At 46.0% G+C, this 24,587-nt stretch overlaps 1 protein-coding gene across 1 annotated transcript in view; it reads left to right on the top strand.

Annotated features, from left to right (window-relative positions):
• Positions 1–24,587, top strand: part of LOC121858962 (sodium-coupled monocarboxylate transporter 1-like) — a 92,193-nt gene that overhangs the window by 57,976 nt on the left and 9,630 nt on the right. Inside the window, exons 13-16 of the mRNA XM_042355620.1 lie at positions 18,200–18,340; positions 18,793–19,011; positions 19,195–19,313; positions 21,339–21,493. Coding sequence (XP_042211554.1) covers positions 18,200–18,340; positions 18,793–19,011; positions 19,195–19,313; positions 21,339–21,493 — 634 coding nt within the window. The remainder of the gene's footprint in view (positions 1–18,199; positions 18,341–18,792; positions 19,012–19,194; positions 19,314–21,338; positions 21,494–24,587) is intronic.

The following is a 24,587-nucleotide window of genomic DNA, read 5'->3' as shown; positions in this document are numbered from 1 at the left end:
AAATTTGTGGTCGCCGCCTCCCAAGTTAACTACTGCGGCTACAACATCTCGCCAGAGGGGATCTCAGCTGATGAGGAGAAGGTCAAGGCCATCAGGGACTTCCCTACTCCAGCGAACCTGACCGACCTTCGCTCATTTATGGGCCTGGTAAATCAGCTGGCCGACTTCTCCCCTAAAATCGCCACATCAGCCCAACCTCTACGCCCCCTCATGAGCCCCAAGCGCTCTTTCCTCTGGACTCCTGACCACGACCTAGCGTTCAGGAATGTTAAGAAGGCGTTGCTGTCACCACCAGTCTTGTCACCCTTCGACCCGTCCTTACCAGTGGTCCTCCAGACCGACGCCTCCCGTCTATACGGCCTCGGATATGCCCTCCTTCAAGCTCACGGCCAGGGTAGACTGCGCTTAGTTCAGTGTGGCTCCAGGTTTTTGACGGACACGGAGACCAGATACGCCACCACCGAACTAGAGATGCTGGCAGTCGCCTGGGCTATGGCCAAGTGCCGCCTTTACCTGTTTGGCCTTGGGCATTTCACCCTCATGACGGACCATCGCCCGCTCATACCCATCCTCAATCACTACACGTTGGACGCCATCGAAAATCCTCGCCTCCAACGTCTCAAACAGAAGACCGCCCCTTACGTCTTTACAGCTGTGTGGCGCGCCGGGAAGCTTCTGTGCATACCAGACGCCCTCTCCCGAGCCCCTGTTAGTCGCCCCACACCTGAAGATGAAGTCGACTGTACCACGGCCGCGGCTCACGTTCGGTCTTTCGTGACACACACAGCCACTTCTCTTGCTGATAAGACGACGACGACGCCCTCCATCGAAGACGATAGGACGCTCCAGGAGCTCCGCATCGCCGCCGCTCAAGACCCGGCATACGTCCAACTCCTCGACTACGTCTCCGCTGGATTCCCCACCAACCGCTACGACATTCACGCCTCCGCCCTCCCCTTCTGGAAGCTAAGGGATAGCCTCTATGCGGACGGAGAGCTGGTGTTGTACGGCCCCAAGATCGTCGTTCCCGCTGCCCTCCGCCGGCGCACCTTATCCCGCCTCCATGACAGCCACCGCGGCGTTGAAGCCACCAGGCGCAGAGCCCGTCAGACCGTCTTCTGGCCTGGTATTGACGCCGATATTAAGAGCATGGTGGAGGCCTGTGAGCCTTGCCAGCAACTCCAGCCCAGCCAGCAACAAGAGCCGTACCTGTGCAATGACCTCCCGAAGCGGCCCTTTGAGTCTGTGTCCGCCGACTTCTTTCATGTGGCCGGAAAGTCTTTCCTGGTGGTCGCCGACAGGCTCTCTGGATGGCCCGTGGTAGTTCCCTGTGGTCGGGACACCACCTCTTCCAGGGTCATCCGGATGTTTTGTTGCTTCTTCCGGGAAGTCGGAGTGGCTCTCCGCCTCCGAACCGATGGTGGGCCCCCGTTCAATAGCCACGAGTTCAAGAGCTTCGCCGAACGCTGGGGCGTCCACCACATCGTCACCTCCCCTCATTATCCGCAGGCGAATGGCCACGCCGAGGCAGCGGTAAAGTCCGTAAAATACCTCATCCTCAAGACAGCACCGACGGGGAACCTGGACTGCGAGGAGTTCGACAGGGGCCTAGTGGAACTCCGTAACACCCCTACCCCTGCCGGACAATCTCCTGCCCAGGTGTTGTATGGCCGCCCCCTTCGTACTTGTGTGCCTGCCCACCCCCAGTCCTTCTTAGATGAATGGCAGATCAAGGCGGACGAGTGTGACCGCCGTGAGGCTGCCCGGATGGCCCAAGTGACAAGCCACTATGACGCCCACGCCCGCCCCCTTCCCAGGTTGACCGTCGGCCAGCAAGTACGAATCCAGGACCCGACGTCACACCGCTGGGACAAGGTCGGGGTCGTCATGGGCCGTGGCGAGTCTCGTTCGTACCAAGTCCGCCTCCCCAGTGGTCGTGTGTGGTGGCGAAACAGACGCCATCTCCGCCCAGTGCCATCCGCTAGTGACGAACCTTCCTCCCCGTCCCCTGTGTCCCCTTGCCCAGACCAGGAACGAAGGTCGTCAGTTGATCCTCCCATTGTCCCTCGCCGCTCCCCCCGACTCATGGAAAAAGAGTCCGTAGCCGCTCGAGATTGCACTACGAGCGTAAAGGGGGAGGGAGGTGTATAGATATGTAAATACCAAGATATGTGAACACGCCTGACGCCAAGACTCTGTTACCATTCATTGTACCATTTACTCACATGTCTGTATTACTACATATTATTATAGCATGTCTGATATCTATGCTTATGTCTAATGCCTATGTTCACTTACTATGTCCCGATGTACTATGTCTGTACCGCGCTAGTCGAGTAATTAGAAGACCTCATTTATTGTCCTAGTAATGTCTAGCAACTCTCCTTGCCTAGCTAGCTAATTTCCCTCAGATCGGCTTCGGCCTGCCTACGGCACGGAGTCCCTTGTGCTCGCTTCTGTATCGGTCGGCTATCCCGCCAAGTCTTGTACTACTTATTGAATATATCTACTGCTCGTGCCCTGGAGTTTCAAGAACCTTGTCTAGGATTTCATCCCACCACAAACCTAACCTAACCTAACCACAGCATCTAGGAATGACTGGGTGGAGGACAAGATATATACACCTGTAGAGATTTAGCTGAGTGTTGACATCCCCATCTCCAACACTAACTGTTTCACTGCCACGTTAATACCACAATATAGTGCCAGACATCTGCTCGCATGGCTTAACATATCTATATTCAGATCTCATGACTGGAAATTCACACTTGGCTTAGTTGAGCCAAGTAGAATGACTGCCTTAAGTGGTATAACAGCTCTGGCCTCTAATAGTATACACCTGTGGAGCGTCACAACATCATAGAAGATAATGTTTTGTTGCCTCACGAGTAGGTCAACACGTGAACGATGGAATAGTTTTGTTTACGTCCGGGATGTTTTGTCGGGGCCTTTCATAGACACTATTTTTGTATAGGTGATAATAGTAGATGAAAACTATTATTTTAAGTTAGCTTAGATTGGCTCTTTTTATGAACGAATATTCCCGGAACTCAGCGACCAATTCCACAACTGCCGATCAATACCCACCACCCCAGTGAAGAAATAAAATAAAATACTGACACCTTCACCAACCTAACCTAGCCTAACCTAACCTAACCTATAATAATACACAACAATGTTATATAAAGGCACCAACCAAACATACCAGCAGCGTCGGATGTTAACTGAGAAACAAAGGTGTCAGAGCTCTCGACCGTAGGTGAGTGAGATGGAAGGAAAACAACTGTAAAACTTAAATTACGGAAACTGTTTTTGGCCTCCCCGTGAGATAAGAAATGTCCTCAAGTTTATAGTTCGGGGCTCTGGTTAAGGACAGGATGTGGCGGCCGTTTACTCCTGCGGCCGCTCGTGGATGTTCTGGCGTGATCCTCCCAATTAGTTCGTCTGATGCCACACAAGATAACAGGGAAGCTGGTTAGGAGACTCGAGAAGCTATTTGTAAGTAAACTCCTCCCAGGCGGACAGGGAGAGTACTGTAGCTTGTGTCCACTGGGAGTCTTCCAATGAGAGGTTCACGACCTTTGCCCACATGGGTCCAAGGAGCTCAACGCACTCTCACAGTGTGTGGCTGTCGAACGACGGTGACCACCTGAGGAAGTACGTCAGTCTAGGCACAGAGAACCACTTTGTTAGGAGTTATAGGACATCGTGGGCATCCAGGTCACTTATTATCTCTACCATCTTTTTCAAGTCGTCCAATTTACGCATTAGGACGACAGGGATCATGTTGACGTCCAGTGGTGACCCGAGCAGGACGCTGTTGGCCGGGTGGATGTTGAGGGCGTCTGGCACGATTTTCATTACTCGTCTCGTAATGTTCTCGTCAGCTGAGATGATTTCATAACTGGGAGTGTTGAAGGTGAGGCCCGGTGCTGCTTCCTTATCCAGCACTCGACTGACGTTCTCTCAAGCCGACTCCTCCGAACCCGCCAGAGCGCCGTCACCCAAGGACCACGTGTTGAGTTCACTGGACGGCGTTCATGAGGGCTTTTATCGTTAGGCGGCGGAGTGTTCCCCACTGCGAAAAGCATGATTCCACCTCCTTTGTTTTTTGTGCACATAATGCTGCTATGATAAAGACCCGCTTGATATTGTCCGGGATACGACCCCCCCCTAGACAGTTGTTGGTGAACCTCGTGAGAGGCCTCGCTTCATAACAAACAAAAAAGCCCAACTAATAGGTCCAGACTTCCCCACGTTCTACAGAAGGAACTCAACCACTACTCCAGATATAGCAATAACAAACGGCAGATGCTCCCACAACTATCTCTTTGAACAAGGCCCTGTAACCTCCAGCGACCACCTACCTATAATCAGGACCATCTCAGCAACACCAATAACTATACCAGCTCCACCACGGAGGATCGCCAAGCAGACCGACTGGGACTTATTCAACGAAAAAGCTACAGCCGAACTTGAGGTCAAGGGCATGACAATCCTGCAGACCATAGACAGTCAGCCGGTGAACATAATAGACGATGAAATCAACACATGGTGTGAAGCCATAGGAACAGCCTACCAGGAGGCCACGCCTCTCAAACGCAACAGAACTCTCCCACACCCACAACAGACTCCAGAACTCATAGCCCTCACAAACCAGTTCCAACTGCTACAACAGAGAGCCGAGACCCATGGTTGGGACATCGTAAGCTACAATACATACAGAAGAATCCGGGAGGAAATAAAAACAAGATCTCTGGAACAAAGCAACCTTAAATGGGCCGAAATAGTTGAACAACTCTCGCATACATACAACGATCCAGGAGAGTTCTGGCGTCGAGTTAAGAGATTGAAAGGCTGCAGCCATAACGAGTCATCATATATAACTGACCACGCAGGAAGTAAAATATATGACGACCAAGACAAAGAACCCATATTCAGGGACATATGGAGGAACATCTTCCGAATCACAAATGAAGAGAATAGGGAATTCGATGGTACCCAAGAGGAGCTCGTCCTTGATGAACTCCGGGGCCAGACACACCGCACTCAGCCTTCCCCTGAAATCATATGGGAGGATCTGAGAGCGGACAGCCCATTGTCCAAACCAATCACCTCGGAAGAACTCAACAGAGCCATCTCCAATACCAAAAATAAAGCCCCTGGTTATTCAGGCATCACCAAGGAGATCCTCAGCCACATAAACAACCCGGCCATGGAGAGACTGAGAACCACAATGAACGCTTGCCTGGCCTCGGGCTACTTCCCAACTAAATTCAAAGAGGCCATTATTACCCTAACACCAAAACAAGGAAAGAACCCCGCCGTCCCACTAAACTACAGACCGATCTCCCTCCTCGAAGTACCTGGAAAAATCCTAGAAAAAATCATCAATAACCGTCTGAGAAATCACCTGGAAACAACAAACAGAGTCAACTGCAGACAATTCGGGTTCAGGAAGGGGAAGTCCACCACAACAGCGATAGCCCTGGCATGTGAGAACATAGCCAGAGCCGCGGCGAGTTGTAGACAATGTAATCTAACTCGCCGGGATGTAGCGAAGGCATTTGACAAAGTCTGGCACGACGGTCTAAAATATAAGCTCCTCCAACTTTCTTGACGACAGAAATGCTAGACTGAGGATAGGACAACACACAGGAGAGACCTTCCCACTCATGAGTGGAGTCCCTCAGGGAAGCGTCCTCTCCCCTACCCTATATATTATCTACACAAGTGACACCCAGCCTCCCACTAGAATAGGCAACGAAGATATTATGTATGCAGACGACATCACTCAAATAACAACACATCAAGGAAAATCGCGAGCGTTACAGGTCGACAACACCAGGCGGGAATTAGAAAGGGTAAATAACTACAAAAAACAATGGAAAATCCAAACCAGTCTCCCGAAATTCACAGTGATACCCTTATGCAGAAAGAAACCCATCCATTAGTAACCAATAATGCCCAGATAGAATACAAAAGCAGAGGCACCCTCCTGGGCCTACATATATCCACGACAGGTTACTCCCATCATGTCCACAGCAGGAAGGAAAAAGCAAGAAGAGAGCTGAGAAAACTATACCGCTTTAAAGCGCTTCCTGAGAAAATAAAACAACCCCTGGTGACATCATTTATCACACCGATATTAACTTACCCAGCAATACCTCTTCATGCTATGAGCACCACTCAAATATTAAAATTACAGGTGGTCCAAAATGAAGCCCGAAGATTCGTCACAGGTGAAAGATACCCCTTCACCAGAACCACAGCCGAGACACATAGAGACCTGAAAATGAAACCCATCAACCAGCAGCTGCACACCCTGGCCAGCAGACTCCCACCAGATAACGACAACAACCATACATGGTTCCCAAAAAGCTACGAAATCTCAAAAGGTCCATTACCACCCCCGATCTACACGGCCAGGCAATAGACAACCTCCCTAGACCAGCATCCGCCAGTAGGGTCGGCGGAATATGAAATAAGGCCCTTGAAAACACCCATAAATGGGACAGGGTAGGCTGTCTAGTGCCTGTACCGGCAGACAATAACTAACCCATGACACAACTCAAACACACTATTAGCTTAGCTATGCGGTCAGCCCGCCCTCTCTTACCTCCTCCTGAATTTCTTCAAGTTCCGAACTATAACTTCCTTCCCCCACCTCTAACTTCCTTCATTCCTCCTATCCCTAAAAAAAAAGAAAAAAAAGAGCTCCCTTAAAGATCGTCCCAGTGACACCTACAAAATAGGTTGCCTCCTCCAGGTGCTAGAGTTTGTAAATGAGGTAACCTACTGCTGAGCCGCCGGGAACAGGGACACATACACTACTACTGTAGACTAAGCCACACTCTACAGTATAAGACAACACATCTCACACGGGACACTATCATGTGATGGGCATAAAGCGTGTCTGTCACGGTACAGTCCGGTGTAAACAAACTAACGGGAAATACAGTACACAATGTTTATGAACGTAAACCAAAATAAAAATTAATTAGCTGTTCAAAGGAGGAATATTAATTGGCTGTTAAAAGGAGGAATATTAATTAGCTGTTCAAAGGAGGAATATTAATTAGCTGTTCAAAGGAGGAATATTAATTAGCTGTTCAAAGGAGGAATATTAATTAGCTGTTCAAAGGAGGAATATTAATTAGCTGTTCAAAGGAGGAATATAGCTCTACTGTCATAATAATCTATTCATACTTTATATGTTACAAGACAAATGTTCTTGATAGCAATGGTACTCCACGTCATGCAGTACATTGTGTTGTACTCCACGTGAGGCAGTACATTATGTTGTACTCCACGTGAGGCAGTACATTGTGTTGTACTCCACAGGAGGGAGTACATTGTGTTGTACTCCACATGAGGTAGTACATTGTGTTGTACTCCATGAGTGAATCCGTCTGTTAATCCCCCAATTAACCTGGTTGTTCACATAAATTATATATTGGGGTTTTAGTATCGAGACCCAATGAAGTTCCTTTGTTTTATTGTAAAAGGATTATGTCTATAATTCCTGAGTGTAGATCAACCGTAAGTTCCACTGTATTTGAATGAACGAGAAAGAGGACGGCGTTTATGTAAATATAAACGTAGATCACGTCCGTTCGATAGTAGTTGATCTTAGTGACTGAGGCAAGGAGCGTCGCTGGTGCGCGCTTACAAAGATGCTGACATATGGGCTTGTCCCTCTTGGGAAAGCTACCGTTCACGTGTACAACTCATGTCTTACTCATAGACAGTGGAAAGTTTCAGGGGATGAATCTGAATATAATATCAGATGTATTGACCCATTTTATAATATGTTCTGTTGATGAGACAGGGGCCCATTACATCGCTCGGTCACCTACCAGCTGAGCTCCGTGAGGCCTAACTAAGCTTACAGAGTACAGTACATCCTAGACAACCCTAACCATGTTATAAACAGTTGTGTAGACACTAAGCTGGGGAATCTACTACTGTAGGGGTATCAGCTACTACAGGGACCTGAACTTTAGTGTCATCGGGTTAATATGTCATTTTGGATGACACTGCCTTGTAATAACAGAACAGAATTATAATTGCCAAAATTTCCATAATTGAGGGAATTGTAAGGCTTGGTATGGCAAATTCCTGTGACAGATAAAATGGCAAATTATTACTCAAATCAGCAAAATGTGTCTCTTTCAAGAATGCCAAAACTTTTGATTTCTCTGAAACTATTTGAATATCCTTTATAGTGAAATTCATGACAGGAAGTTGAATTAAAGCAAACTTGAATTTTATATTAAAAGCAAAATGCTGATGAGTAGGCAAGGTCCGTAATGTACTACAAGTGATTTCACAGTAATTAGGAGCCTTGTAATGCCCTTTCACAACTAGCTGCTTAACACCATCAAAGCATTTTAAAATGACAGTAGTGAGATTTGGAAAGAACAAGTACTGCACATTGTGAAGATGAGCGTGAAACACAGTCTTGAGACTAACTGGCCTATAACTGCATTGTGCTAGCGCTGTGCGTACAATTGGTTGTATGACTGCCAATTCACATATTCCCTCTGCAGCAGGAATAAACGCGAACATGTAGGCTGGACATACGTGTAGGTGTAGATAAGACGACTTACACCGTGACAGTACCTTAGGATCTTCTATTAACAATAAAGAATAATCTTCATCTATTAGGAAAAGTTCTCTAGGCCTATTGAGAGTATACAGTGTGTCGTTTACAAACCAGGGGAAGGGTTCTAAATGCCATGCATGAAACTGATGTTGCCCTCGCATAGGAATGTGGATCAGGATAGCATTGTGCGTGAGAGTTGACTCCAACAGAGGGTAATAATAGTGAACCTCATTGTCATTAAAATAGGAGTTAATTGATACAGCAACTTGGCTATCTGTAAAACGTCAAGAAGAGTCTGCACAGGCACAAGCTTTGCGTTCACACGTCCTATCCCTGCATCTACAATGCTGTCAATTAGCTCATTTTTAGAGGTTACAATCTTTTGATCTGAAATTTCTGCAGCATGCAAATATTCTGTGAAATAAAGGAGCCACTCTAACGTCGGGACTGTGTTCTGTAACCCATTAACAATCCTCGAAACTTGGTTAGACTCCACTATGATTGCATTAACCTTTGATTCTAAAGCAGTAATCGCGTGAAAGGTTTGAGAAACAACACGATTCTGTTGAGCTACAGCCTGAACGACAATGTTCATTCGGTCCCCCAATTTAGCTACATCATCGGCCGTTGCCGTGCCAAACAAAGCGCTTTGGATAAGACCCACAAAATTAAAGAGACCCCTTTTTCGTCGTATCTGAGAATGCACTTCTTTAGCAAGATCCACTTGAGACTCTGGTATATTCTTCCCAACATTGACGAGAAGCTTGTGAAGGTTCTGGAGACGAAAGTGTAGAAGGTCTATAGTTTGTGAAATTATCGTCGATTCATTAGAAGCTGCGCTGAGACCATGAAGTATGTCCAATGCTGATTGTAGTTGGGCGTCGACGTTGTCCATCCGACGCGGAAGCTGGAGCAGTGGATGGCGTTCATACTTGATGTTCACCACGTCCTCAACTATGAGAACGTGTCCGAGAGGTGCAACTAGTGCACATGTTTGTCAACACAACGGTGTAACAACACAGCAGAAGCAGGACAATGATGTTCCAAGCCATTCTGTAAGAGATTTACACACAGTTTAACATCTACTTGCAGAACGAAGTTTCATACAATAGTCATTAGGTACAATCTGCTTCTGTACAGTCTGTAAAGATGTGTCTATTACATTATCATCAACTGGAGGTAATAAATTCTCATGGGTTTTTTTAAGACGATCCGCATGCACGACATCTGCAATCTGTGCATTAGGCTTCCAAATTTTAAATGTGTTGCCTGTTTCTTTAGTAATAATGCGGTATGGACCTGAAAATTTAGCCGAAAGCTTGGAGTGCCTTTCCGGTTTTCTTACCATTACAGAGTCACCTACGTTTAATACGACAGGTTTAGCATGTTTATGTTGCTTGATGATCATTTCGGCGCGCGACGCCGCTAAATGTGATCGGACTTGGGTATGAATATCTGTAAAGATACGAATTTGTTTTGCCGCAAAATCATCCGTATTATAACACGGGTTCGGCGCATCTGTAAGGATGTCGTAAAGTAGACGTTTATCTGTACCATAGACAATGTAGTAGGGTGATTTGCCCGTAGAGCTATTAACTGACCCATTGATAGACGCTGCTACCTGCGGTAACCAATCTTCCCATGCGTATTGCATATCACTGACAATCGGACGCAGTATTTCTAGGATTTTGCGATTGGTTCTCTCATCAAGGCCATTAGCCTGTGGACGATAAGGTGTCACAAAACTTTGTTGAATTCCATATTGCGCACATATTTGCGCTACTAGTTGATTCTTGAACTCTGTCCCATTGTCAGAGAGCAGAACTTTAGGCGTAGTATATGGACATATATGGTTCATCACTAATGCATAAGCCACAGCATCGGTCGATTTATCTCTTAGTGGAACCAAGACCACGAACCTTGAAAAATGATCCACACACACTAAGAGGTACGTTGATCCCTGATGACTCTTGGGGAGTTGTAACATATCAATAGCGACTGTGTCAAACGGACGGTCTGATGTAGGATATGGTAGAATCGGGGCAGGTGATCCTGTTGATCCTTTATGTTGAGCACATGCCAAACAATTAGCTATGTGTAATTCTGTCTTTCTTCATAGTGTTCCAGAAATACTTCTTTCGTAATTCCGCTAAGCATTTGTCACGACCCTGGTGACCTGCCTGTGGGACATCATGGAACTTCTTTACACAACGTGTCAGGTACGACTATTTGAGAAACATTACCCTCTGGCGTCTTTTTCGACCTATGGGGTATGTTATGACGTAATTCAAAATGACTTAAGGGAAGAATTAATTTGGGGTGTTTCAACATCCTCTCCTGATTCGAGAGCAAAAATAACTGCTGACCATAATGGGTCGCGTCGTTGCTCATCTTCCAGTTGCAAAAGAGTGAAGGTTGATACAGGCATTAATGGTGCTATATTTCAGGACAGAGTGTCGGCGACAACATTCGCCCTCCCGGGTAAATATCTGAACTCGGGGTCAAACTCTTGAATTGTCAGATACCAGCGTGCTAATCTGCCTGATCAGTTTCTGCCTTGGAACAGCTCAGTTACTGCCGCATGATCAGTATAAACAGTTATCTTATATCCAAAGATAATGTCTTTAAATTTCTTAAGTGCCCACACAACGGGTAACGTCTCTAAATGAGTTACCGAATAACGTGTTTCAGGATCAATAAGTTTGCGACTTGCAAAAGCTATCACTCTAAACTTCCTACGCGTATCCTCTTGCATGAGCACTGCTCCGACTCCAAGTCCGGAAGCGTCAGTACAGAGAGTGAAAGTTTGAGTGTAGTCAGGGAAGGCTAGAACAGGGGCATTGGTAAGCGCTATCTTCAATGCCGCAAAACTGTTTTCGTGTTCAGCGTCCCATATAAACATTGCATCTTTTTTGAGCAACCTTGTTAGGGGCGATGCTAATGTTGCATAGTTCTTGATGAAAGAACGATAATATCCAGATAAGCCAAGAAAGCTACGCACATGATCAACTGAGATAGGACGTGGGAACTGAGATACAGTTTTGACTTTCTCATCTACTGTGCGGATGCCCTCACCGGCAACTACATGACCAAGGACATGGATTCTGGATTTTAAGAACTCACACTTCGAGAGTTTAATTTTAAGGCCTGCTGTGGAAAGTTTTTCTAAAACTTCACGCAGTTTAATCAGATGGGAATCAAAGTCCTTACTGACTTCTATTGGATCATCCAAATAAGCGCAGACTGTGGTACCAATCAATCCGGCAAACAGGGTGTTGATCATTCTTTGAAATGTTAGTGGGGCATTTCTGAGACCAAATGGCATCCGGAGGAACTCAAAGTGGCCTAGGGGCGTACTGAACGCCGTGACCTCTCGTGATTTCTCATCGAGTGGTATCTGCCAATACCCACTAAGCAAATCTAAGTTGCTGAATACAGCATTATCCTTACCTAAGGACTGCAATATGTCACTCAAGACAGGCATAGGGTACCTATCAGGGATTGTTTGTTCATTTACGCACCTGAAATCTATAACAGGGCGCCACGCACCATCTTTTTTGGGGACGAGGAACAAGGGGCTATTAAAGGGGGATTTAGAATGCTTGATAAAATTCTCATCCAACATACCCTGCACCATGTCCTGAACTACAGCGCTCTGGCTATGAGGTAGTCTGTAAGCTGGTACGTAGATAGGGTTTGTTCCCTCCTTTAACGCTATATGATGGGATGTTAAATCTGTCTGACCTAGCTGTTCCCTTGGCAAGGCTACTATATTTCTATAGTCAGCATGCAGCTCTAAAAGGCGTGTCCTGCCCTGAGGATGATCGATCACCTTAACATGTGGCGCTATTTGATCTATCCTGTCCTGCCGATTCTGTTGGTATTGCGTAACAATACGACCAATTGGGAATTTTGTAGGCCGTTCTTCGACATTGTTGTGATACACTAGAAAATCACACAAATAACATTCTTTCTTTAATATCCGTTGAACGCCTGTTCTATTCAGAATTAGTACGTCTGTCAAACCACCTGGGCGTATTGTGCTTAATGTAGACTCACACAATATGGTCAGAGTCCCAAACTTTCGGTTGGCGGATTATCAGGGTTTAAGAAGGTACCTAGGTGAGGTCACCTGGGAACAGTCACGTCAGTTCCCAGTAGGAAGGAGTGAGGTCATAGATGACACGACAATTGATCATGACTATAATATATTCACTAGTATACTACATAAAGCACAAGAACAAAATATACCATACAGAAAAATTAGGTCAAATAAGAATGAGCCAAGGTGGATGACCAGAAAACTTAAACATTACATAGGAATAAAGAAAGGAATATATAAGAAATTAAAGGGAGGGGAGGAGCAGCTCAGAAACAGGTATAATGAACTATCTAGGAATGTTAAGAAAAATGTAAGGAAAGCAAAGAGAGACTATGAAATCAAAATAGCAAGAGAATCCAAGGCGAATCCCAAGGGATTTTTCCAGGTATATAGGACAAAGGTCAAGGACAAAGTTGGGCATTTAAAGTCAGGGCGGGGAGAAGTGATAAATGGCAGTGAAGAAATAAGCAAAGCATTGAACAGCTACTTCTTATCAGTTTTCACAGAAGAAATTTGTGATGAAATTCCAAAGGTGGAACTGATATTTAAGTGAAAGGAAGAAGAGAAATTAAAGAATATCACTATCAGAAAAGAGGATGTTCTTAAGAAGATAAATAAACTAAAGAAAACAAAATCCCCAGGGCCAGATGAAATTTTCCCTCGAGTCTTGAAAGAGTGTAGGGAACAGATTAGTGGACCCCTCGTAAACTTTTTTACAAAATTATTAGACACTGGAGTTGTGCCAGACTTGTGGAAACAGGCAAATGTAGTACCCACATTCAAAAAGGGAGACAGAGCAACAGCATCAAATTACCGGCCGATCAGTTTGACGTCAGCAGTGGGGAAATTTCTTGAATCAATCATAGCAGATAGCATCCGATCGCATCTAGAGAAAAGCAAATTAATCTACGACTCTCAACATGGGTTTACAAAGGGAAAATCTTGTCTAACAAATCTGCTAACGTTTTTTAGGAAAGTCTTCGAGGTAGTAGATAATGACGAAAATTACGATGTTATTTACTTAGACTTTAGCAAAGCATTTGACAGAGTACCGCATCAGAAGCTTCTGAGAAAAATTAAGGCTCATGGTATTGAGGGGAAAGTATTAAATTCGATAAAATCATGGCTCACCGATAGAACGCAGAGGGTCAGTGTAGATGGTGTTAAATCTGAGTGGGGCCGTGTAACCAGTGGGGTTCCCCAGGGGTCAGTACTAGGCCCACTCTTGTTCATAATCTACATAAACGATCTAGATACTGGGATCAGCAGTGACATAAGCAAGTTTGCGGATGACACCATAATAGGGCGGCAAATTAATTCAGGGCAGGATGCAAATGCATTACAGGAGGATCTAAATAAACTGCAGGGGTGGTCTGAAAAATGGCAAATGAAATTCAACACCAGCAAGTGCAGCGTACTTAATATTGGAAGAACAAATACTTATAATGTATACAGCCTTAACAACATCAACCTAGAGAAGTCGACTTGTGAAAGAGACCCAGGGGTACTTGTAAGCCCGGACCTACGGCCTAGAAACAGTGCGTTAATGTTCGAAATAAGGCAAACAGAGTATTGGATTTTATATCTAGAAGTGTAAGTAACAAGAGTGCAGAGGTCTTATTGCAACTATATCTGGCGCTAGTCAGGCCGCACCTCGATTATGCGGTTCAGTTCTGGTGCCCCTATTATAGAATGGATATAAATTCACTAGAGTCGGTGCAGCGAAGAATGACAAAAATGATTCCGGGACTTAGAAACCTTCCATATCAGGATAGGTTAAAGAAACTTAACTTGCATTCCCTAGAAAGACGAAGAGTGCGGGGAGATATGATAGAAGTATTTAAGTGGGTGAAAGGAATCAATAAAGGGGATATAGATAAAGTTCTTATAATATCCGAGCAGGATAGGACTCGGAGCAACGGATTCAAGTTGGATAAGTTTAGGTTTAGGAGGGAGATAGGAAGAAACTGGTTCACAAATAGGGTGGTGGACGAGTGGAACAAGCTTAGCAACTTTGTAGTAAGTGCGGGAACTCTGGAAAGTTTCAAAAGGAGGCTAGATAGATTCATGGATGATAGAGAGTGGTAGTAACTCTCGACAGGAGCTGCCATGCACAGGCCAACCGGCCTATTGCAGACTCCTTATTTTCTTATGTTCTTATGTACCTTGCACGTTTCCGGGAGACACACAACATCAGTGCCCGTGTACACGTCGGGTAATTCGACAGTTGCTTTGGTGAATTCCTCATTCTGGTAATGGAGAGTACTCTTCAAAACTGCAGGTACGATCTTCCAACTGTTGCTGCTGTAATCACGCTGTGAAAGTGAGGGGTTGAGGTCATGAGGTAGCTCTGACGCATGATCCGCCTTCCTCTTAATGGGATTGGTGGACAACACTCGACCTAGCGGTGAGCATAGGTTCAGAATGAAGCATAGCGTTGTAGGAAACACCTTTAAACGTAAAAGCATTATTACATGGATGAACATCTATCATGTTCGTTCTAAGGGTTGGGAGACCAAGTAACCCGTTAGCTGGCAAATTGAACTGCTGAACTACATAAAAGTCCGCGTAGAAGGGAGAACCACGTCTTGAGAATCTGAGTGGTAACGTCACCATCCCGTTAATGCTCAACTGAGTACCTGATACTCCTTCGAGCTCAGCGTTACTAGGTCGCCACATGAAGTCTCCGTGAGGGAATTTACGTTGTAACTCTTGATAGGATGTCAAGGCCAATACATTAGCGCAAGCACCTGTGTCTATATCAAGAGCCAATCTGGTATTATCAACCCTCACCGGCACTGACAACACTTCAACTTCGCTTAGCGCCGCTACTAACGAGGCCGCTATAGAAGTGCTGTGTGGGGAGATGGAGATACTGTGCCTATCCCTATCCGTGTTGTGATGAGCGCTGATCTTCCCCTGACGACTTGTCCTGGGGACGCTTCTGCTTACGCTTGTATGACACCTCTGTTTCACTCAGGTCCAAATTCCTAGCCTTCATCACCAAGCCGCGCTCTTGTGTACTATGAGCTTTGGACTTGTGTAGTGCGCACCACTTGCGGGCTTTCTGGGTAGGTGGAGGTGCCGACTTAGCTGCCTCACTGTATGACCTTGGGAATGGCTTTGCACCGGTTGTGTCCTTGAATTTTGCACTATTACCTTGGAGCTGAAAACAGTCTTCTATTACATGGCCACGTTTATTACAATGAGCACAGCGTGAAGAAGCACCTTGTTTATGTCCGGTGTTGAGGTGCAATTGGAGCCATTGGCGTCGTATAGGGAGTTTGGAGTGGAGTCATGGGTGCCATCTGAGGTACCTGGGGTTGTGCCTTAGACATGGGAAGCTGTGCCGTATTCATGGGAGACTGCGCCATTAGTGGACCTGTAGCTGTGGGGCAGAGTTTGTTTGCGTACTCAACCATATCAATAGGCGGTTCAAATTGTACCTATTGTGCCCGCATGTACAGGGGACGACGAACAACTAGCAGAAAGCTAATCAATTCTATTAACGTCTCCACATTAGTCGCTGACATTTTGCCATCTGGGTCGTACCAACCTGAACTTCTGACTGTCGCTTCCATATCTTGGAGTACTTCACCTGCGATGTCCACTGCGACGACGGGTGTCTGGGCGTGAACCACTGGCGTACAATGGTCCACCCATCTGAAGACCCACTGTAGATCGCCCAACTGTGACCTACACCCAAAAATTCCCATAAGTGTGCGTTTAAACTTTTCATAACTGGGGTCTTGTAGCCCATACGCATTCAAATGATTACAGGCATATGATCCCTGCGTAATGTGGGAACGGACAAAGGCTTTCTTCTCTACGTCACTTGTTATTTTACCTAGTTCGCTTGGTATCTTCACATGCACGTTTGAAATGCGCAACCCGAAAATCATCTTGGCCTGTAAAATTGCGGACGTAGTCGCCACGCTGCATGATATTAATAACATTATCAGGTTTAGATGTGGTAGTAGTACTGGCGTGAGGGTTGGAGGAAGTCATTGGAGTGTTAGTATTAAGCAAGTTAGTATTCTTACTCCTAACAGAAGGCTGGGTTAATAAGGTTGTTACTGGTTTAGTAACAGACACACTATCACCTGAAACAGGGGTAACTCCTTTTGTATACTGAGGTGAGGTACTATATTGATTTCCAGACCTTAAGGTACGACGGTTGAAGTTGTCATATGATTCCTCAATAATTTTCTCACTACTTCCTACCCAATCAACTGACTGTGTTTCTGACTCATCGATGAGTACAGTGTCAGCAAATTGATGCGTTAGGCGTACAAGTTCGTCACCTTTAGACATTGGAAACGTTGATAATTATCTAAGAAGTTCCGTGTGAGCCAAAGAATCTAACCTCGACGATGGGCGAGTCCACTACAGGATAGGGGATGACCTCCACTGCTGAACAGATATAGATGACGGATGGATTTTTTGCTGTCTTCTCGCTGCTATGCCGTTGCCGATGTAACTGCCGTGTGCCAAACCTTTGTAGTCTCGTATATATGGAGAACTGATTGATGACACCGGAACTTATGTAATCGATGCTCGCGACACCACACAACCGTCCAGCTACTTATGAAATGTCAACTGTTAGTACAGAATATGAAACCATCTGCAACACTGTACTGAAGAATGCTGACTTTGGGGTTTCTTCACTGGTAGTAACAGGATGTTCACCAAACTGGCTGTATGTTATATAAATAATTCTGCATCTCTTGAGGGTGTCAGAGATGAGGAGCACTCACTACGTATCGTCTCAATACGGGATATAGTTTTAAACACTCGGATTATGTAACGGTGTGTTTTTCTGTTTTCACAAAACACAAACGTCTATGTATGTCTCCTAGTTCAACGCATCCATAACCACCTGGCCGCCATCATGTGAATCTGTCGGTTAATCCCCCAATTAACCGGGTTGTTCACATAAATTATATACTGGGGTTTTAGTAACGAGACCCAATGAAGTTCCTTTGTTTTATCATAAAAGGATTATGTCTATAATTCCTGAGTGTAGATCAACCGTAAGTTCCACTGTATATGAGTGAACGAGAAAGAGGACGGCGTTTATGTAAATATAAACGTAGATCACATCCGTTCGATAGTAGTTGATCTGAGTGACTGAGGCAAGGAGCGTCGCTGGTGTGCGCTTACAAAGATGCTGACATATGGGCTTGTCCCTCTTGGGAAAGCTACCGTTCACGTGTGCAACTCTTGTCTTACTCATGGACAGTGGAAAGTTACAGGGGGTGAATCTGAATATAATATCAGATGTATTGACTCATTTATATAATATGTTCTGTTGATGAGACAGGGGCCCATTACATGAGGGAGTACAATGCATTATGTGGTAAGTTATTCAATAAACTGTTCTCTTTATAAAGACTCCACTGTACACTAATATAATGTTTGTACTATAATAATTATTGGTGTAAGTTAAGTAATTACTGTTGTACTGTTACGGTACGGTATGTGAGCAGCCTGGACCCGAGCCCTCTGGTGCGTCACACCTTCTGGTCAACTCTGGTACTCGGCTTCTACACGGTTGTCGTCTGGGGCGGCTTCACACAGTTTACTTTCATGAGGCTTACTTCTATCAGCTCACTCAACACTGCACTAAGGTAAAGTTATTTGTTGTCCAGAGTTCACAGTCTTAAACATTCGTATGTTTATTATTAATCTTATCTCGACTCATTGATCTCGACTGTGTCACAAACAGATTCTCAAAACTGTGTGTGACAATTAGATACATTCTCGTAACTGTAGCTCGGAGGAAATACTCAGATAAGTCTTTAATAATAATCCGGTTCTAGGTATTTTTAGGTGTACCACCCTGCTGTCTAGTACTGTAGGCGCTCAGACATTAGAGACTTGGTAGATGATACTTTTGTATACCTACAGTGCATATGTGCGGAGGCTATTGATTTACAACCACAGTCGATTAGGTGAGTGTCCATTATATTGTCTCCTTTTAGTAATGACTTAGGGCCAAGGTTTCTCTCCTTTCGTGGTGATATTCCTACACTGTACTGTATATTTAGCGCGTTACCTGGTTGATGTTCTTCATGTCCAGGCTGTGTATCATCTTCGTGGCGGGATCGGCCGTGTTGTGGAGTCTATTCTTCACCTCCGGTCTAGTCGCCTACGCCACCTACAGCCAGTGTGACCCCCTCACTGCTGGCTACATAGAGAAACCTGACCAGATCATCCCGTACCTCGTGATGGATAAACTGAATTATCTCCCTGGTGTGGCCGGCTTATTTGTCGCCGCTGTATATGGTGGTCTTCTTAGGTAAGTCACTATCATGAGCACCTCACTGTTATATGTATGGTAGTATTAAGACACTACCATGAACACCACACTCTTATATGTATGGCAGTATTACGTCACTACCATGAACACCACCATATCAAAAAGCTACAGTCTCCTCCGCGGTTGTGAACAATAAACTGACCCACAATATCGCCTCGGCAGTTCTCTCTCCAGCTGTGGGAACGCGGCAGCCTGCATAATCTGGGAAGACTTCCTCAAGTACTTACCCTGCTTCGCCGCCATCACGGACAAGAAGATCATCACCATCCTCAGAGTTCTCAGTACGTATTTCATGGCCCTTGCTCTCGATTGGTCATGGCCCTTGTTCTGTTTGCCATGGCCCTTGTTCTGTCATGGCCCTTGTTCTCTGTTTGTCATGGCCCTTGTTCTGTTTGCCATGGTCCTTGTTCTCTGTCATGGCCCTTGTTTCTGTTTGCCATGGCCCTTGTTCTGTTTGCCATGGCCCTTGTTCTGTTTCATGGCCCTTGTTATCTGTCATGGCCCTTGTTCTGTCATGGCCCGTGTTCATGTCATGGCCCTTGTTCCCTTTCACTGCCCTTATTCTCTGTCATGGCCCTTGTTCTCTGTTTGCCATGGCCCTTGTTCTGCCCTGGTCCTTGTTATCTGCCATGGACCTTGTTCGGTCTTGGCCCTTGTTCTTGCCATGGGCCGTGTTCTGTTCTCTCTTATAAATATTTTTAGTCACCTAATAACGACGTAATATTGTTGGACATATTTACCCTTTTCTTTTTCTCTACTGATCATGAATTGTTTTAAGAACTGACTATAGTGGTCACTTTAGCCGACGTATGGCTGTTAAATCATAGTTTGTTAGTGAAGGTAAATTTAATTAACACGACCACAGTTAACCTTTGACCACAGTTAACCATTGACCACAGTTAACCTTTGACCACAGTTAACCATTGACCACAGTTAACCATTGACCACAGTTAACCTTTGACCATAGTTAACCTTTGTCCACAGTTAACCATTGACCACAGTTAACCATTGACCAAAGTTAACCATTGACCAGTTAACCTTTGACCACAGTTAACCTTTGACCACAGTTAACCTTTGACCACAGTTAACCTTTGACCACAGTTAACCTTTGACCACAGTTAACCTTTGACCACAGTTAACCTTTGACCACAGTTAACTTTGACCACAGTTAACCTTGACCACAGTTGCTTTTGACCACAGTTAACCCATTTGACCATAGTTAACTCTTTGTCCACAGTTAACTATTGACCACAGTTAACCTGTGACCACAGTTAACCATTGACCACAGTTAACCATTGACCACAGTTAACCTTGACCATAGTACACCTTTTGTCCACAGTTAACTATTGACCATAGTTAACCATTGACCAAAGTTAACCATTGACCACAGTTAACCTGACCAGTTAACCTTGACCACAGTTAACCTTTGACCACAGTTAACTTTGTCCACAGTTAACCTTTGACCCTTTGTCCACAGTTAACCATTGACCACAGTTAACCATTGACCAAAGTTAACCATTGACCACAGTTAACCTTTGACCACAGTTAACCTTTGACCACAGTTAACCTTTGACCATAGTTAACCTTTGTCCACAGATAACCATTGACCACAGTTAACCATTGACCACAGTTAACCATTGACCACAGTTAACCTTTGACCACAGTTAACCTTTGACCACAGTTAACCTTTGACCACAGTTAACCTTTGACCCACCTATACAGCCCCACCGACATATACCCCCACCCACCTATACCCCCAACCTATACCCCCACCCACCTATACCCCCCACGCACCGATAACCCCACCGAACCATAACCCCACCCACCTATGCCTCCTACCCACCTATACTCCCACCCACCTATACCCCCAACCCACCTATACCCTCCCACCTATACCCCCACCGACATATACCCCCACCCACCTATACCCCCAACCTATACCCCCACCCACCTATACCCCCCACGCACCGATAACCCCACCGAACCATAACCCCACCCACCTATGCCTCCTACCCACCTATACTCCCACCCACCTATACCCCCAACCCACCTATACCCTCCACCCACCTATATCCCCACCAGACACTCTCACGTGGACCAGTTATCCCAAACCTTTGCATATCACTGTAGGTCAAGGAGTCATTCTTCAGTGTGTGTGTGTGTGTGTTCACCGAAGGGTACACCGACAAACTGAGAGATACACCGACAGACCGAGGGGTACCCCGAAAGAGACCGGGAGTAAAGATAACATTATTGACAGGTGGTAGTGAAGGTAGCATGATAGACGCAGAACTTGTATCATGCAGGTGTAGCGTGTGGAGGTGTAGGTCTGGGCGTAGCGATCATGGTCAGAAACCTTGGCGACATCTTCAACGTCACCCAGAGCATCCTTAGCGCTGTCGTGGGACCCTCTGTTGGCGTCTTCCTCACCGGCATGTGTACTCCCTGGGCTAACACCAAGGTACTGAATTCTCCATGGGTCAACACCAAGGTACTGAATTCTCCATGGGGCAACACCAAGGTACTGTATTCTCCCTGGGCTAACACCAAGTACTGTATTCTCCCTGGGTCAACACCAAGGTACCGTATTCTCCCTGGGCTAACACGAAGGTACTGTATTCTCCCTGGGCTAACACCAAGGTACTGTATTCTCCCTGGGCTAACACCATGGTACAGTATTCTCCCTGGGCTAACACCAAGGTACTGTATTCTCCCTGGTCTAACACCAAGGTACTGTATTCTCCCTGTGCTAACACCAAGGTACTGTATTCTCCCTGGTCTAACACCAAGGTACTGTATTCTCCCTGGGTCAATCCCAAGGTACTGTATTCTTCCTTGGTCAACACCAAGGTACGGGGTTACTCCCTGGGCTAACACCAAGGTACTGTATTCTCCCTAGGCTAAAACCGAGGTACTGAATTCTCCCTGGGCTAACACCAAGGTACTGTATTATCCCTGGGTCAACACCAAGGTACTGTACTCTCCCTGGGCTAACACCAAGGTATTGTATTCTCCGTGGGCTAACACCAAGGTACTGTATTCTTCCTGTGCTAACACCAAGGTACTGTTTTCTCCCTGACTTAACACCAAGGTACTGTATTCTCCCTGGGTCAACACCAAGGTACTGTATTCTCCCTGGGTCGGCACAGAAGTACTGTATTCTCCCTGGGCTAACACTAAGGTACTGTATTCTCCCTAGGGCTAACACCAAGGTACTGTTTTCTCCCTGGGTCAACACCAAGGTACTGTATTCTCCCTGGGCAAACACCAAGGAATGGTATTCTCCCTGGGCTAACACCAAGGTACGGTATTCTCCCTGGGCTAACCCCAAGGTACTGTATTCTCCCTGGGCTAACATCAAGGTACTGTATTCTCCCTGGGTCAACATCAAGGTACTGTATTCTCCCTGGGCTAACATCAAGGTACTGTATTCTCCCTGGGCTAACACCAAGGTACGGTATTCTCCCTACGCTAACCCCAAGGTACTGTATTCTCCCTGGGCTAACATCAAGGTACTGTATTCTCCCTGGGCTAACATCAAGGTACTGTATTCTCCCTGGGTCAACACCAAGGTACTGTACTCTCCCTGGGCTAACACCAAGGTATTGTATTCTCCCTGGGCTAACACCACGGTACTGTATTCGTCCTGGGTCAACACCAAGGTACTGTATTCTCCCTGTGCTAACACCAAGGTACTGTATTCTCCCTGGAACAAGGTACTATATTCTCCCTGGGTTAACAGCAAGGTACTGTATTCTCCCTGGGCTAAAACCAAGGTACTGTATTTTCCCTGACCTAACACCAATGTACTGTATTCTCCCTGGGTCAACACCAAGGTACTGTATTTTCCCTGGGTCAGCACAGAAGTACTATATTCTCCCTTGGCTAACACTAAGGCACTGTATTCTCCCTAGGTCTAACACCAAGGTACTGTATTCTCCCTGGGTCAACACCAAGGTACTGTATTCTACCTGGGCTAACACCAAGGTACTGTATTCTCCCTGGGCTAACACCTATGTGCTGTATTCTCCCTGGCCTAACACCTATGTACTGCATTCTCCCTGGGCTAACACCAAGGTACTGTATTCTCCCTAGGTCAACACCAAGGTACTGTATTCTCCCTGGGTCAACAGCAAGTTACTGTATTCTCCCTGGGCTAACACCAAGGTACTGTACTCACCCTGGACTAACACTAAGGTACTATATTCTCCCTGGATCAGCACCAAGGTAGTGTATTCGCCGTGGGCTAAAACCATGGTACTCTATTCTCCCTGTTCTAGCACCAAGGTACTGTATTCTCCCTGGGCTAACACCAACGTACTGTGTCCTCCCTGGGTCAACAGCAAGTTACTGTATTCTCCCTGGGCTAACACCAAGGTACCGTACTCACCCTGGACTAACACTAAGGTACTATATTCTCCCTGGATCAGCACCAAGGTAGTGTATTCGCCCTGGGCTAAAACCATGGTACTCTATTCTCCCTGTTCTAGCACCAAGGTACTGTATTCTCCCTGGGCTAACACCAACGTAAAGTGTCCTCCCTGGGCTGACATCAAGATACTGTATTCTCCCTGGGCTCACACCAAGGTACTGTATTCTCCCTACACTAACACCAAGGTACTGTGTTCTTCCTGGGTCAACACCAAAATATTGTATTCTCCCTGAGCTTACAACAAGGTACTGTATTCTCCCTGGGCTAACATCAAGGTACTGTATTCTCCCTGGGTCAACACCAAGGTTTTGTATTCTCCCTGGGCAAACACCAAGGTATGGTATTCTCCCTTGGCTAACACCAAGGTACTGTATTCTCCCTGGGTCAACAACAAGGTTCTGTATTCTCCCTGGGCAAACACCAAGGTACTGTATTCTCCCTGGGCTAACACCAAGATACTCTATTCTCCCTGGGTCAACACCAAGGTTCTGCATTCTCCCTGGGCAAACACCAAGGTATGGTATTCTCCCTGGGCTAACACCAAGGTACGGTATTCTCCCTGGGCTAACACCAATGTACTGTATTCTCCCTGGGCTAACACCAAGGTACTGTATTCTCCCTGGGCTAACACCAATGTACTGTATTCTCCCTGGGCTAACACCAATGTACTGTATTCTCCCTGGGTCAACACCAAGGTACTGTATTCTCCCTGGGCTAGCACCTAGGTACTGTATTCTTCCTGGGCTAACACCAAGGTACTGTGTCCTCCCTGGGCTGACATCAAGATACTGTATTCTCCCTAGGTTAACACCTAGGTACTGTATTCTCCCTGGGCTATCACCAAAGGTACTGTATTCTCCCTTGGCTAACACCAAGGTATTGTTTTATTCCTGGGCTAACACCAAGGTACTGTATTCTCCCTGGGTCAACACCAAGGTACTGTATTCTCCCTGGGTCAACACCAAGGTACTGTATTCTCCCTTGGTCAGCACCAAAGTACTGTATTCTCCCTGGGCTAACACTAAGGTACTGTATTCTCCCTATGTCTAACATCAAGGTACTGTATTCTCCCTGTGTCAACACCAAGGTACTGTATTCTCCCTGGGCAAACACCAAGGAATGG

The sequence above is a fragment of the Homarus americanus genome, unplaced genomic scaffold, assembly GCF_018991925.1.
Source record: "Homarus americanus isolate GMGI-L3 unplaced genomic scaffold, GMGI_Hamer_2.0 scaffold8226, whole genome shotgun sequence".
Taxonomy (NCBI): Eukaryota; Metazoa; Arthropoda; class Malacostraca; order Decapoda; family Nephropidae; genus Homarus; species Homarus americanus.
Note: the sequence above shows the minus strand (reverse complement) of the source record. Positions and strands in the feature narration are given on the sequence as shown.